At 43.4% G+C, this 14,066-nt stretch overlaps 1 protein-coding gene across 4 annotated transcripts in view; it reads left to right on the top strand.

Annotated features, from left to right (window-relative positions):
• The window catches only part of PASD1 (PAS domain containing repressor 1), a 54,175-nt gene that overhangs the window by 18,627 nt on the left and 21,482 nt on the right, over positions 1 to 14,066 (top strand). For 2 of the 4 annotated variants that reach the window (XM_065846539.2, XM_071813487.1), the window contains exons 2-9: positions 4,703 to 4,794; positions 6,278 to 6,334; positions 7,725 to 7,879; positions 8,437 to 8,528; positions 10,367 to 10,456; positions 11,545 to 11,665; positions 12,374 to 12,487; positions 13,180 to 13,298. In XM_065846539.2, coding sequence (XP_065702611.1) covers positions 6,303 to 6,334; positions 7,725 to 7,879; positions 8,437 to 8,528; positions 10,367 to 10,456; positions 11,545 to 11,665; positions 12,374 to 12,487; positions 13,180 to 13,298 — 723 coding nt within the window. In that variant the 5' untranslated portion in view covers positions 4,703 to 4,794; positions 6,278 to 6,302. Of the gene's footprint in view, positions 1 to 4,702; positions 4,795 to 6,277; positions 6,335 to 7,724; positions 7,880 to 8,436; positions 8,529 to 10,366; positions 10,457 to 11,544; positions 11,666 to 12,373; positions 12,488 to 13,179; positions 13,299 to 14,066 lie in introns of those variants that run through there. The other 2 variants (XM_071813486.1, XM_071813488.1) reach the window with 2 other exon arrangements.

The following is a 14,066-nucleotide window of genomic DNA, read 5'->3' on the forward strand; positions in this document are numbered from 1 at the left end:
GCAGGACCTGGTGCTCCTGGACCTGGACCACGGTGGTGTGGGAGCTGACCGTATTGAAGACTCTCTCTGATCCCCACCAGCATAATTTCTAAACAGAATTTGGCAGTCCTGTATGCTTCAGACCTGGGCAAGCCAAGAATTCCCACAGTTAAATGGCTGATTGATGGTCAATTCAGAGATCATTATAACATTTTTATTTCTCTTTTGAGAAGAGGAAAGTGAAGAACACGGAGAGGAAAAAACAATGAAAATATGAAGGCAGGTAACATAAGAAGCAACAAAATGGAGAGGAACCGCATTCAAGAAAGATCCAGTTCTCTGAATTGCAAACCAATGGATGTTAAGTAAGAGGGATAAGTGAAAGAAGAGCAGGAAAGAGTAAAGAAGAATGGAAGGCAAGGTAAGGCATGGCAGGGAAAGGAGAGGCTAAAATGCAAGCAGGAGAGAGAAAAAAAAGGCAAGTAGGTCAAATAATGCAGAGGTGTAGCTCCTTTGCCACATCTGCTTTAGTCTTTGCATTTCCATGTCGTGCTTCACCCTGAGCTGTGAGGCAGTGCCAGGTGGGGACTCCAACAGGGGGTGATGCGGTAGCAGGACAGAGCAGCTGCTGCCCCTATTGCTGAAGTGCTGGGACAAAGCCTGTCCAGAAACATTTGTCCCAGGGTGGGTGAGTTTGTCACTGCAGTCTGCACAGTATAAGAGAAAGACCTTTGCAGCAGAGGGCTGTGAGAGCCACTGCCCTGGCTTTCCTCCGGGCTCTGTAAGATGGGTGGCTTGGCAGTGGGCGGCACAGGACAGGCAGCAGGGCTCTGGTGCTCCATGGTGATCACTTCTTGTGCTAAACAGCCCTGTTTGGTTTTTCAAATGTCATTTACATTAGCATCTTATAATTGAATCAGTAGCACTTTACTGAAAAGGTTAAATTCTGCCTTTTAAAAATTAAATCAGCTCCCTAGCTGTCAACCACAGCTATGCCCTCCTGTTCCCTCAAGAAGAATGAAACATTAGCGTATTGACATATAAATCGTATTGCCAGGGAATACATTAACTCTCGTATTTATGACTGCATTGTGCCACAAAGTGCTGCATGTTGTAATTGAGGGCTCTCTGCTGAATTCGTTGCATGTAAAATCTGTGGAAGTTATTAGCACAGCACATTTCCATAATTGAAATACTTTCTATAGTATACATTTGAAGACTCCCTATCTGCCATGTGTTACTCAAATGCAAAATTTTATGAAAATAAATACAAGTACAACAAAGTTTTTATGCATAGGAGATATTTTTAATTAGACCAGTTGATAAAGTTGGGAAAAACAGTCAAATTACCTGGGTTCAGGGATCCTTTTTAGGTGATCGATGAAAGCTTTATTTGCTGCTGATCACAAAGAAATGTGCAGTGTTGCACTCATAGAGTGATCTTTGCCTTGCCAAATAATTAAAAATAAAGCTATAATGAAGCATTAATGGGAACTGTTGGTTTCAGGACATGATTCTTACTAATGTGATGTTCCATTAAGAGTGATCCCAAGGTAATGTTAATATTTTGACAATTTACAGCAAGCCAATAAATAAACATTTTCTTTAGTCAAAAGTCTGCAGGTTTAGATAGCTCCTAAAGCTGGGCAGTTCTACAAAACGAAGGATTTTAAACAAATTCCCTCTCACATTCCTTCATCAGTAAAAAATGTGCCATAATATTGCAGATAGCATGGAATAGTGCTTTATCTATTAGCTGTGTGTCTGAGAAGTCCATTTGTCTTGTTAAGGCTGTCCTACTACCTTACCCTTTCTGTAGCCCTGGAAGCAACTTCAAATACTGCAATATTTGAAAAGCCTAAAATATAATTTGCCATTAAAATGCTGTGAGTGTTTTTTGAGACTACCTGTACAAGAGAAGAAAAATCTTTTCCCTTTACAGAGGACATTAAGTAACGATGGATGTGCCTTTCTTTGTGGGAAAGCTGATCCTCACCTGTTGTAGGTGGGGTGATAAAACAATACCAGCAGCACTGACAATTGTCCTCTCTTTACCTGCCCATAGATTTGAGGAATCCTTCTCTCCAAGTGTTGCATGAGAGGATTTTCAGGAGGCAATAAATAAATTTTGATCCCTCTGGTTATACAGTTAAGGTCAAAGACATTCTATCTGGAGCTATTTAAAATATTCTTAACATGCAGACATACTGCTGTCAGTAGTGCTAAGTGCCTTATCTTGCTGAGGAGTGTCTACAACTGTTATAAAACTATTCTTAAGTATTCTGGTTACTATATTTAGCTCTGGCTCATAACATTAGACAAAAAGCACTTAGCTAAATGTAGTCCTGAAGTGCTTAATCCGGTTAAGAATATTTTGTCCTTAGGTGTCTTCTATTAAGACGTTTTGCAGCTCACCGTCCTGCTGCATCGTGCAAAAAGCCTCTCTGTGTGTTTGGGCCTGTGCAGTCTTTTCTGACCATTTATTCTGTTGTAGCCTCAGAGCCTGGTGTTGACCGAGGATGTCTGTCACTTGGTGTCCCACTGGCACTGACTGGGAAGCCTCGTTCCTCTGCCCCTTGCAGCTCACACCAGCCGTGCAGCCACGGGATGTGTTGGTGCTACTGAGGAATCTGGGCTTCATTTCCCAGTTGAGACTCGGTGATCGTTAACCACAATGGTGTCTCTCTCAGTGACCAAACAGCTTCCCCTAATTTACCACTGTTCAAACTGACTGGGAGGGCAACCACATGTACAAGGCAGAAAATCTGTCAGGTTTCTTGGGAGCTTTGAGTTGTTAGAGAACCTATGGGGGAGGCAGCGTGAAGGTTTCTGCATAAAGCTTTGCACTCAAAGCTCGGGAAGAATCCTTTTGTTTGGCTGAATTTTCACATACTTAAGCCCGTGTGGAAGAAATTTTTCCTGAAAAGTTGTGATAGATCTGTTTGTGTATTCACAAGTATTTTTTAGAATTTAACCCATTGCTTTGAAAAGGCTTTTCTTTCTACCTACGTATCTCCTAAATTATTACAAGTTAGCAAAACTTCTGTACAAGTCATTCTTCTAGAGGAGGAGCAACTGTATGATTTTGATAAGACAGGACTGACCGATGAGCTGTGGTGACTTAGGTAAGCATCTCAGTTCTATGATAGCTCAATAGGGTAACAAATAAGGTCACACCCTCCTTCTGAGCTAGGTTAATAACTTGTAACTTGACCAGTGTACAATGACCGTGAGAAGAGAAGCCTAGCAGAGCCACCATGTTTAAACTCGTTATGTAGCTGTTGTTTTCAGTTGCGGCTTCACTGGGGATATTGGGAGTTGTGTGGAACTGTATGTTTCAAAATGAGAATGCTCACTTCGTCCCAACTGCAATTTTTACTGAATCACTTGCCACATTAGATATTTTATATGTTACTCTTGTACTTACATGAGGAGGTTCAAACCTCTTGCGGGTAACTTCCATATGACATTTACAACCACTGTATTATGCTTTATCTGAGCTGATAATTTTGAGCAAACAGACTGACATAAGGTCATTTAGCTGCAATAAGCACGAATTTGGCTTGTTGTCTCATGTTACTCACATAAGCCTGCCCTACAAAGCACTCTCAGGGTACCACTGGTCGGGGTCTGTGTTGTTCATGGTGTTTAGCAGCGGCCCCACGCTGTCAACCCCTACCCCATCCCATCTGCCCTTGCCAGCATGTGTGCCTGACTTGTCTCTTGCAGTGTTTCTTCAGCCACCTTCTTGTGTTTTCTTCCCTTTGAGGTGTTTTCGCTATTTGGAGAAACGAACAAGCTCTTGCTAGTTCTTTAGATGATCAAAAATGCGGGGTATGTTTGCTTGTTCGCCATGGTTACAAGTGTGTAAACCTTGGTAGTGGCAGCGAGTTTTTTGCAGTGTCTCGAGCTGATGCTGGAACCAGTGGTAACAGGAGGAACAGGCATGAACCTGGGCTTAAAGCAGAGAGGTCACTTCAGGAGCATAAAAAGCTTTTTAAATTTGCAAGCCCAGTATCTGCCTCTTGTTAAAGATATTACTGTCAGTCACGGGCAGCCTGGTTGCGTCTGTATCCTTCCTGAGAACGAGGCTCATCTGAAGCCAAATAAATTTCAACAGTAACAGAGAGATGGGCACTGTGGTGTGGGAATAGTCATGAGCTCAGGTTGTTCATTAGTAACCATTTAAATCACAAGCAAAAAGGAGATGCGTGTGTCCCATAAGTAGCAAATCTTGGTAGGAGGACTTAAATCCATCAGGTGGGCTGTTGTGGCTTGTGCTGACTTTAAGTAATCATATTCATCTTGAAGGAGGTTTGTGATTGCAAGGCTGGGTAGATGAAGTATGGACTGTACTCACTGGTTTTCATAGCACACATGCCAGGTAAACTGCCATACTTTGGAAGGACTCCAGTCGATTCTCTGTGACCCCAAGCTAGTTGGACCATTCCTCCACTCTGCTGGCCCACATGGCTTTTTGGACATGAGAGGTCCTGTTGGCCTTCCCAGTCTACTTCTGCAGCCACAGGTGGTACACACAGAGCCAGGACCTTCAAAACATGATCCAGCTCCTGTTCCTGGAGGCTTTGCTGAGCTTTCACCAGTTATACTTCAGCATGTTTCTAATTTATGGTGGTAGATTTTTTCAGCTCAAAGTGATTACTGCTCCGTAGGATAAGTCTTGCCTACAACTGTGTTTTAAATGCATTTACTTTCCTTCCAGGATTAATTTTTCTCCATCTCTATTTACATGGTGATAAGAAGTGTTAATCCTACCCCGTCAGTCTGGACTGATGAATCTGAGGAATAGAACAGGTAATTTCTAATTTGTCTTGTAGCTTTCAGTGACTCAGGCAGTGACAACCACTCCTCTCTCCAGGGAGCACATTCATATTTTGGGACAAAAGAAATCATGCGGTTTCTTCTGCCAAGGTCATCTGCAGGAAGGGAAATCCTTGTCCTGGAGCAGGAAAGGAAGGGTCAATTTTTGTAGGTTTTACTGTGAGCAGCATCTTTGACTTGTTATCAGTTGTGGGTGTTTTTATTTCATGTTATTTCTATAGCCACCAAGTTGTTCAAGCTTGGAGTAGTCTTAAAGCAGGGAGAAACATTTGGATGTACCCATTGAAAAATGTTCTTTGAGTGCTGGATGGTCTGGGAGGGTTTTGCCAGTGAAAGTGCTCACTAGAGATGGAGGGAGATTGGTGCTAACACCAGGAATGGGTGCAATCTCCTCTTCGGAGGTGTCTGAGGTGGGTGCAACCCAGCAGAGCTGACCCGGCTGACATGACATGGGGTGATGGCAGCTGCCTTGCCTGCACCTGCCTGGCTGCCTGTCCCTTGGACTTAGCCTGTCTGAGTCACAGGCAGCAAGTCACTAGTGAAGAAGTTACCCTTGTGTTGAATTTTCCGTAATTTCACAGGATTTGACAGTACTCTGTCCTTACCAGGAGTTGTTACCAACTGTTCTCCTTACCTGTGCTGCAGGAACTGTTAAGATAAAGGCAGCAGCCCAGAATGACTGTTCTGGTGCAGGGACATGCACAAGCCAGGGAAGAGAGGTCACTTTCCCTTCTCTTCACTGGTTAGTGCCAGGTCAGGGATTTTTAACTTAAAGTCTTGGGTGTAAATCCCAGCTCAGATAATGTGGTGGAAGTCCACCAGTGCAAGCAGCAGCCATCAACTGCAGTGTGCTTTGGATGAACCTGTCTGTCATATCATCTCTTAGATGTCCTGATAGTACCCCGCTGTTGCCTAATACTAATCCTTTGGGGGATTAGCACAGTTTTCTTCTTCCTCCTCTACCCTTTCACTGTGAAAAAAATCTCAGATGCTTTTCAAACATTGCCATGCTTGAAATCAACCAGCAGCCTGTTTGGTTTTCCAAAACAGGACCAGGCGCAGTGCTGCCTGATACAGACATCAGAGTCAAATCGGCTCTCAGATTTGCAGGGGAGATGCTGATTCCTGTGCAGAGTTCAGTGCTTGGGCAGAGTTCCCCGTCCTGTGGTGAGTGGAGCACAAAGGCAGGCTGTGGGGCTGCTGGCTCCTGGCTCTTTCTCTCTAAAGTCACGCTTGTTGTAGCTGTATGTTGCGGCATATAGCAATGGTTTCACTTCTCAAGCCTTACTGGTTGACAGAAGAAGCAAGAAACTACATAACAAGAGTGGAGTTTGGGAAAGGGAAGATTGAAACATCCAGGAGATCATAAAGTACAAAGCAGTGAGCTCCATATTCTGACATCCCCAACAAGATCAGGGAGTATATCTCAGTAAGTACTTCTGTCTTTTCCTTCCAGAGCCCTGTGCTGTGTAAACGAACTGATGGATGAAGATGAGAAGGACAGGGCAAAGAGGTACGAAGGGATGCAGAGAGCACTGGGAGTGGAAGCTCTCTCGAGGGAGAATTGTAAATGTCGTGTTGTCTGATACTTGAAAAAGCACTTGGGACCACTGATGTCAGAGGCAAAACCCTCATGCCATTTACAGGCTGTGTATAGTGCAGCACAAGCAGCATAATTAAGTCACCATTTTCAAGCTTCTTATAGTGTGTTTGACCACCCCTACAATGGGCTAATCTGCTGAGCAGTCCTTAAATTACATTGTCATGCCCTCAGAATCTTGAGCTGTTTATTATCTTGATGCAGGACTCCTGACCTGTGATTTTACTGGCATCATGCAGTGCTGCCCACCTGTAGAGTTCCCTGTGAAACGTAGAGAGCAGTCCTGCTTTAGCACAGGCATGAGTTAGTTTCACTTCAGAGAAGCATTTGGTTCAGTTGTAATTAGTCATTGTACACAAGTGCCAAAACAGAGATGGCTGTGAATGTAAATGCTGGATCTGAGAACCTCTAAATGCCACGCTGAATGTGAATGGAAATGCTTTCTGCGTACCACCCTTGGTCTAGATCACAGGAAGCATGTATAATCATGAACACACTTGTAAAGAAAATTAATTACTACTGGAAAAGATTGTATGAAAATAGTGTTTTTTCAGATATAAGCACTGGAAAGATCATTTTGGAAAATATTGAATGGATTTGTTTTCTCCTTTATTGTTTTTAAGGGAGAGGAAAACCCTAATAAAACATTCTTAAATTGTATTAGAGAAAGCTGGAAACTATTCTGTGGTTTCTGCAGCCAGACTCTTAACATTCCCAGTTTCGTATATCATAGCAGCAGATTTTCAAACCCACATACAAGAGCATGTGCTTGACTTCATCTTGCAGCTGAGTTGTCTCTGCACGGTATTGTCTCTCTATAAGGTACTTTTGCAAGTACCAGTCAGGGAGTAAGGTATCCTTTGGATTTCGTGCATCTACTTACTGCAAAACAAAAGTTCTTAAAAATTAGGTGGGAAGAATGTGAGCAAGTAGATGCAAGGACTTCTTTCTCGTACTGTAGAAATTTCACCCATAACACCTTCACCTCATTATCCATGGCCTTTGAAACAATGGGAACTGCTGCTGAAATGTACACAGGGATATGGTTTGGCTCAAATGAATGTTAATCCTATTTGTTACCTCCAGATTCGTCTTGCTAACAGTGAGCTCAGTCCTGCTGCAAGGCTCTAGGCACCAGCAAGGCATTTACACCCAAGCCTAATTTTAAACAAATGAGCAGTCCCAGCAAAGTTTAGATTCTTGTATCTGAAGTGTTTTGTTGAGCCAGGGCCATTTACCTTTCCTTGGGTCAAGCTGTACATTCTTCATTTTATTCAGTGGCATTTATGTTTCTGTCACCCAGGGCATCACGCAACAAATCTGAGAAGAAGAGGAGAGACCAGTTCAATGTCCTCATTAAAGAGCTTTGCACAATGCTGCAGGGCCATGGCCACCCTCTCAAGATGGACAAGTCCACAATACTGCAGAGGACCATCGACTTCTTACAGAAACAGAAAGGTACTGGAGGGCACTGGCTGCTCCCATCGAAGGCACTGGCTCTGCATCTCACTGCCCTCCACGTCCCCTGGCCCGCCTTGTATGCTATCAAACAGAACATGGGGGAGGAAGAGCTGAGGAACAGCATGCAGTGCAAAAAAATGGGGGAAAAGAGTTTCTGTGCCATGTTCCCAGATCTCCTGGGGCAGGGCATGGTTGGGTGCAGCCTGTCCTGCTGCCTGGGCACTCCTGTGAGCCTTCCTGAAATGGCTCCAGAGTCATACACACCCTCTGCTCACGGTCATGCTCAGCTACTCTGAAATTAGCTCATTGACCTTAATTTTTGAAGGATATCGTCAGACTACTCAAAATGTCTCTTCTTCCTTTTCTTGATTTCTAATGCATTTGTATCGTGGTGGCGTGGGAAATGACTGTTGCATACAAGAAGGCTTTGTGTGGAGAATGATCTGAGGATGATTCCTCTGAAAACCTCTTAAAAGAAATCTAGTGTTACTTCAAAATGAAAAAAAGTCCAACTAGAATGAGTCACGTTCCCTTTTTGATGTTTTCTCTTTAAGAAATCACAGCACAGACAGAAGCCTGTGAGATTAGACAAGACTGGAAGCCTTCATTTCTTAGCAACGAGGAGTTCACCCAGTTGATGTTAGAGGTAAGAAGAAATTAAAGCTGCATAGATCAGTGAGAAGTAATCAGTTCAGTGGAGTAGTTCAGAGACATATTTTTCCTTTTCACCTGTAGGTCCCGGTGTTAATGTTAATAATTTATACTCTGCTGGCATATATAATACAAACCTGACAGAGACCCATGTTGTGCTAAATGCTTTGCAGACACAGAACTAAAAATGTGAATGCTTCTCCTTAAAGATAAACAGCTTTTATTTTAGGAATGAAGACCAATTTGGCGCAGATTTGGCCCGGTGTCAGAGGAAAAGGAGAACTGCTCTTCTCAGAAGAGCTGCTAGAGCTAGCAGTTTTGGCAAAAACTTGGAAGGACCTGAAAAAAGCAGAGGAACTCTCTTCCTCCCACATCCCATTAGCCAGACAGCATTTACTTTGCTGCCTTTGCTGCTGCAAGCTGTGTGGTGTTGTACCTGTGATGTGAATGTTGTATCTTTTGCTCAGGTTGCCTTTAAGTGCACTCAGGAGAGCAGCTCTGGTACTCTCACCTCTGAAATGCTTAGCTGATCTAGAGACACCCCGTGAGCCTTTTCTAAGGATGCAGCTTTTGGTTTGTGCTGCATTTTCCTCTGGTGAGGACATCTCCTACCCTGCGTGGGCAGCTGGTGCTCCTTGCCCCACCAAAATAAGGGTGTATGCTGGGATAAGCTGGGAGGTGCTACAGCATCTTAGTTACTCCTTTTTGTCAGGATGTCATGACTCACCTCCCTGGAAAAGTCTGTTCATTCTTTCTGGGAATTTCTCTCACCAAACAAGCTAGTTTGTTCAGCTGAATCGAAACAAATTCCCCCCTTAGAAGTGGCAGGGGGAAGACAGCCCTTTAATAACTGATGGCTTGCTAGACTACATTAGACTGTTGACCAGTTTACTTAAAAATCAATGGTTTTTTTCTGGTTAGAGCTTATTTTCAGCAAAGGCAGAATATGACAATGAGGTGGGGAATAACTGGCCGTGAGGGACGTGGTGAATGCTGCATCTCTGGCTCCCTGTAGCTAAGCTGCAGAGCAGCCTCATGGCATTTTTGGAACAGTTGGCTTTGTCCACACTGCTGACCAGAGATTAAACCTCTCAGGCCTTGGTAAGTGTTAGAGAAGAATAAGGATAGACACTGGGTCAATAGTACAAGAAGACGTTGTGAAGAATAGGGAGCACACCCAAAGAGGAAATCACATGCAGTGACATAAAAGGGACAGAGAGCTTAAACTCCAGGACAGAAACCATTGTAAATAAGAAAGGAGAAACAAAACGGATTTTAAAATTGTTGTGTCACTAGCCTAACAGATAAGTGCTTTAAGCAAAATAAATAAGGCTTTAGATCTTGTCTATATTGTCCAGAAATTGCTAAAAATACAGCATTGTATAATTTTTCCATTTCTCTTTATCCATCCACCCACCCATCCATCCACAATGCTGGGTTTGCCGTGATGCTATCTAACATTTCCTTACGCACAGAATTGGTTAACTATTGTGTAATTCAGAACACACAATGAAGTGACTGAAGTCACTAGGATTGCGTGGGTGTAGAAATTTTAACCACCACTGTCTTGCTTTATGTTAAATAAATACTCGCTGAGTGAAAAATATGAGACAATTTAATATTAATAAGCAAATAAGACTATAAGAAGAATGTTGAATTAGACAGCATGTGTAATATTTATTTTTCTACATTGAACTATTATTTCGTAATTTATTTATGTTAGTTTTAGGCTGTTAAAAGCATCACCAAAGAATAAATTAACCTGTTACATTTTAAGTTCCCTTGCATAATTTTTTTTTTTTTTTTTTTTTTTTGCCTGCCTTTTATCATTAGGCACTAGATGGCTTTCTCATTGCTCTTACCACTGATGGGATTATTATTTATGTATCTGATAGTGTCTCGTCTCTGCTTGGACATTTACCGGTAAGTTCTGACAACGCAATATGTTGAAGAATCATTCCTCTGCCTTAACGCAGCCCCATCACTGCAGGGCTGGGGCTTGGTTTTGTCCAACCAAAGAGGCAGCTGTTGGTAGGGGATAAATCTACAAACTCTTAGGGACTTTCTCAGGCTCCTGTGAATAACAGATTCTCTCTTGGGGTCTGTGAGTTAGCTAAAAAAACTATGCAAACTCAATGTACTTGTAGCTCACCTCTTGGCTGCACATCTGCAGGAGGGTCGGGGTGGTGTTCATCCCATCAGGTATATGGAAAATCTCATGCTTGTGAAATCTGTGCATGCTGTAAAGATTATTTCAGGGCTCAATCTCTGCTGTTCTAATGATGTTGGGATTTTCTACTTTGAGTCCATGGCCTTTAGTAACAAGAATGTGGCCTCAGAGTTTTCTGGGAGAATTTCTAGAAATCAGTTAGCTGTTGGGTGAAGAAACTTCTGCTGGCCCCTCAAAAGTGTTTTTTAATTTTTATCTAGTGCCAAGCATGAGGTATTAAGGATGCTATGATATATGATGGCAAGCTTGAGCACACAGTTGTCCTGGCTGAATGTCCTGGTGTGCAAAGAAACAAATATGTGCTGACGTTTTGGTAGAACATTTAGTCAGGATGTGTGGGTTTATCAACACTGAAACACTTGCAGGTCAAGCTGATTTTGCCAGATGTTCAGCCTAGAAGACAAATAGAGGATATGAGGAGGAGCTCTCCCGCTTCTATCTTGTGCTTCCAAAGGGAAATGTTTCACATTTTCATTTTGATACAGTATTTTTCATCATGTTGTATTCCTGTAGTACCAGGTTTTCTTCTACAGCTTGCATCTGGCTGAACTGAAGGGTAACTCCTGGGACCCATTCAACCTTTTGCAAAAAGATAGCAACCCCAGGGTAAAATAATCTAAGGGTTGTATTCTGCCCTAGATCAAATTGCAGATTGACTGGGCTTCCTTGTCTTAAACATTTGTGCCAAACCGGCAGCGTCCGTGCTTTGCTGTGGGGTGACAAAGCGTGTGGTTGTGTCGGGTTGTACTGCTGAACATGACAAAGCATTCTTTTGTATCAGTCAGATTTGGTGGACCAAAATATATTAAACTTCCTGCCTGAGCAGGAGCAGAGCGAGGTGTACAAGCTCCTTTCTCCACACGTGCTCATGACAGATCCTGTTGCAGCTGATTTCCTAAACGGTAAGCTCTGCTCTTGTCTGGCGGTCAGGGAAGTTTGCCAAAGGCAAACAGCTCCTGGGGGAGCATGCACAGGACTCTCCAGCTATTTAATTCTCCTGCCTGACACTTCTGTTTTGCCGCGGTTAATATTTCTGTGTTTTAATGTAGCACATTGTCTAATAATGTTCCTACGTGCTGCTAGTGCTTGGTCTTTGATATGAACAGACTGGGTTTTACTCTCTGATTTGCATCACAGGACAGTGAAGTCACCCTCACTAGATGTTTTACCCAGGGCAGGATGCTGGTCTGAGCTTGTAGAAGGAGTGAGGGGCTTGGGGGAAGGAAAAGTGTAGGAAAAAATCCCCAAGGGTTTTGGCAGAGTCTTTGTCCCTTAGGAAGCTTGCATGTCTCAAGGCACTTGAGAAACCCTACGTGTGATCTAAGCCACAGCCTTCCTATCTGAACACTCCATCCAGATCTCTACCTCTGGCTGCTGTCCCACCCCCAGTATGTCCCTTTCCCCCAGAAAACATCCCCAGCACCAGAGCGGGCAGCAGCATCTTCCTAACCAACATTTACTTACAGGAATCAGGAGCGTCCCCAGCAGGTTGTGCTCAGACACCACAGCAGCAGGGCTAGTATAAACATGTAGATAGATTCAATATATGGAGTGTGCTAAAGTGCAGATTTCTGGTAACATTGCATTTGTCTCACTCTCTTTCATTTCAGCAGAAAAACAAATAGAGTTTTGCTGCCATTTAGCAAGAGGCAACTTAGATCCAAATGAACCCCTGATGTATGAATATGTGAAATTTGTAGTGGATTTTAAATATTTTACTCATGGTAAGTTACTGCTCCAACCTGCCTTTACCTCTCTACCTCTTTCCTTTAATTTGTGTGTTGATTTGTAGCCTTCTAACGGCCTTGTTTCTGCTGAAAATGCCCCATAATCGGCAGGGATGGAATGAGCTCTGGATATATTGAAGATATTTTTCTTATAAAAGTGGTGGGGAGGCAACTGGTCAGAAAAGTGCAATCTTCTGCATTCTGTGCCTAAGGAAGTGATGCCAGACTGATCCCACCTCCATTTGACCCACTGCCAATTGTAAAGCAGCCTACTTCACAGAATCATAGGATCATACTTATTCAAATAACCAGTAAAATACGCTACTCTGCCTCACTTGTGGCAATCAAATGACTTTTAAAATATTAAATAGTTTGAGAATCCTGTAAAATCTTGAATCGTGCAAATGTTGTGCTGGAGAAAGGCTGACAAGGAGACTGTAGCTGCATACTGTGAGCTGCTCAGAGCTCTTATGAAGCTTCCCTGCTAGCCAGGAGTAGGTGGTTACAACTGTGTAACTCAGAGCCTAAAGGGTCATGATTTCAATAACATCAGCACGTATCAGTGTGGCATCACCCTATGAGTAGGACGGGTTTGCTGCTTGGGTTTCATCAGTCATTGTACTTGCCTTAACATGAAAAGAAAGCTCTCCTTCCTCTTCTTCTTAAATAAATTGTCTCGTTGTGTCTAGTGCCTACACCCTCCTGTAATGGCTTTGAGTCAGCTATTGCACGAGCTTTCAGGTCAGCCACGGAGGAGCAGGTTTGCCTCGTAGCAACTGTTCGTCTCGTCACCCCACAGCTGTTAAAGGTGAGAGCTCTTTGATTCCATTGTCCCTTTTGCGCAGGGACGGTCGGTGCTCAGCGGCAGAGCCGCTGCTGGTACCACGAGCCGTGTTGCAGGGGCCTCTTGAGGAGGGAGCTCAGCAGCACAGACTGTTTGTGCAAAGGGTTGGTAAATGAGAGAGGACACCACTGTGTTTTTGGCAGGAAGATGACATAAAGTGTGCATTTTGGAATGACGAGGTAAAGCGGGAATTACGTTTGAGAAGAGGTGGTGGTGTGGTGGGGTGTCCCAGAGCAGTCAGCCCAGGAAGTGCCAACACAAGGTGACCAGCTAAACTGCTTGAAAAGTTGCAGCCTTTAAAGAAGCACATCCCACCTCTCCTTTGTATAAGAAGTCCACTTGCGTCTTGAAACACTGTGAGCACCATGTTCTGTGGACTCTTTCCGCTCGTCTGTCAGAGTTCTGTAGTAGAATGCAGTGTGGATGGGGATAACGACTACAGGTGCTTCTTGCTCAAGAAGACATTAGCCAGCTGGGTTTGAGGCTGGACCTGGTGCTGTCATCCATCTTCAGATACCATTATCTATAAAAAGCTGAGGACTTTTGCCCACAGACTGCAAGATGAGTCCCTTGGACTATGTATCCTAGCTCTGAAATTCAGCCCAGGGTAAATATTCAGCCACTTTTCATCAGTTTATGTATCTATAAAACTAGGCTTATACATTCGTTAGAGAAAATAAGTCAAATGCTTTAAAAGTCCTGTATTTTGCTGGGTTTTTTTATACCAAGAAG

Source organism: Patagioenas fasciata, chromosome 11 (genome assembly GCF_037038585.1).
Source record: "Patagioenas fasciata isolate bPatFas1 chromosome 11, bPatFas1.hap1, whole genome shotgun sequence".
NCBI lineage: Eukaryota > Metazoa > Chordata > Aves > Columbiformes > Columbidae > Patagioenas > Patagioenas fasciata.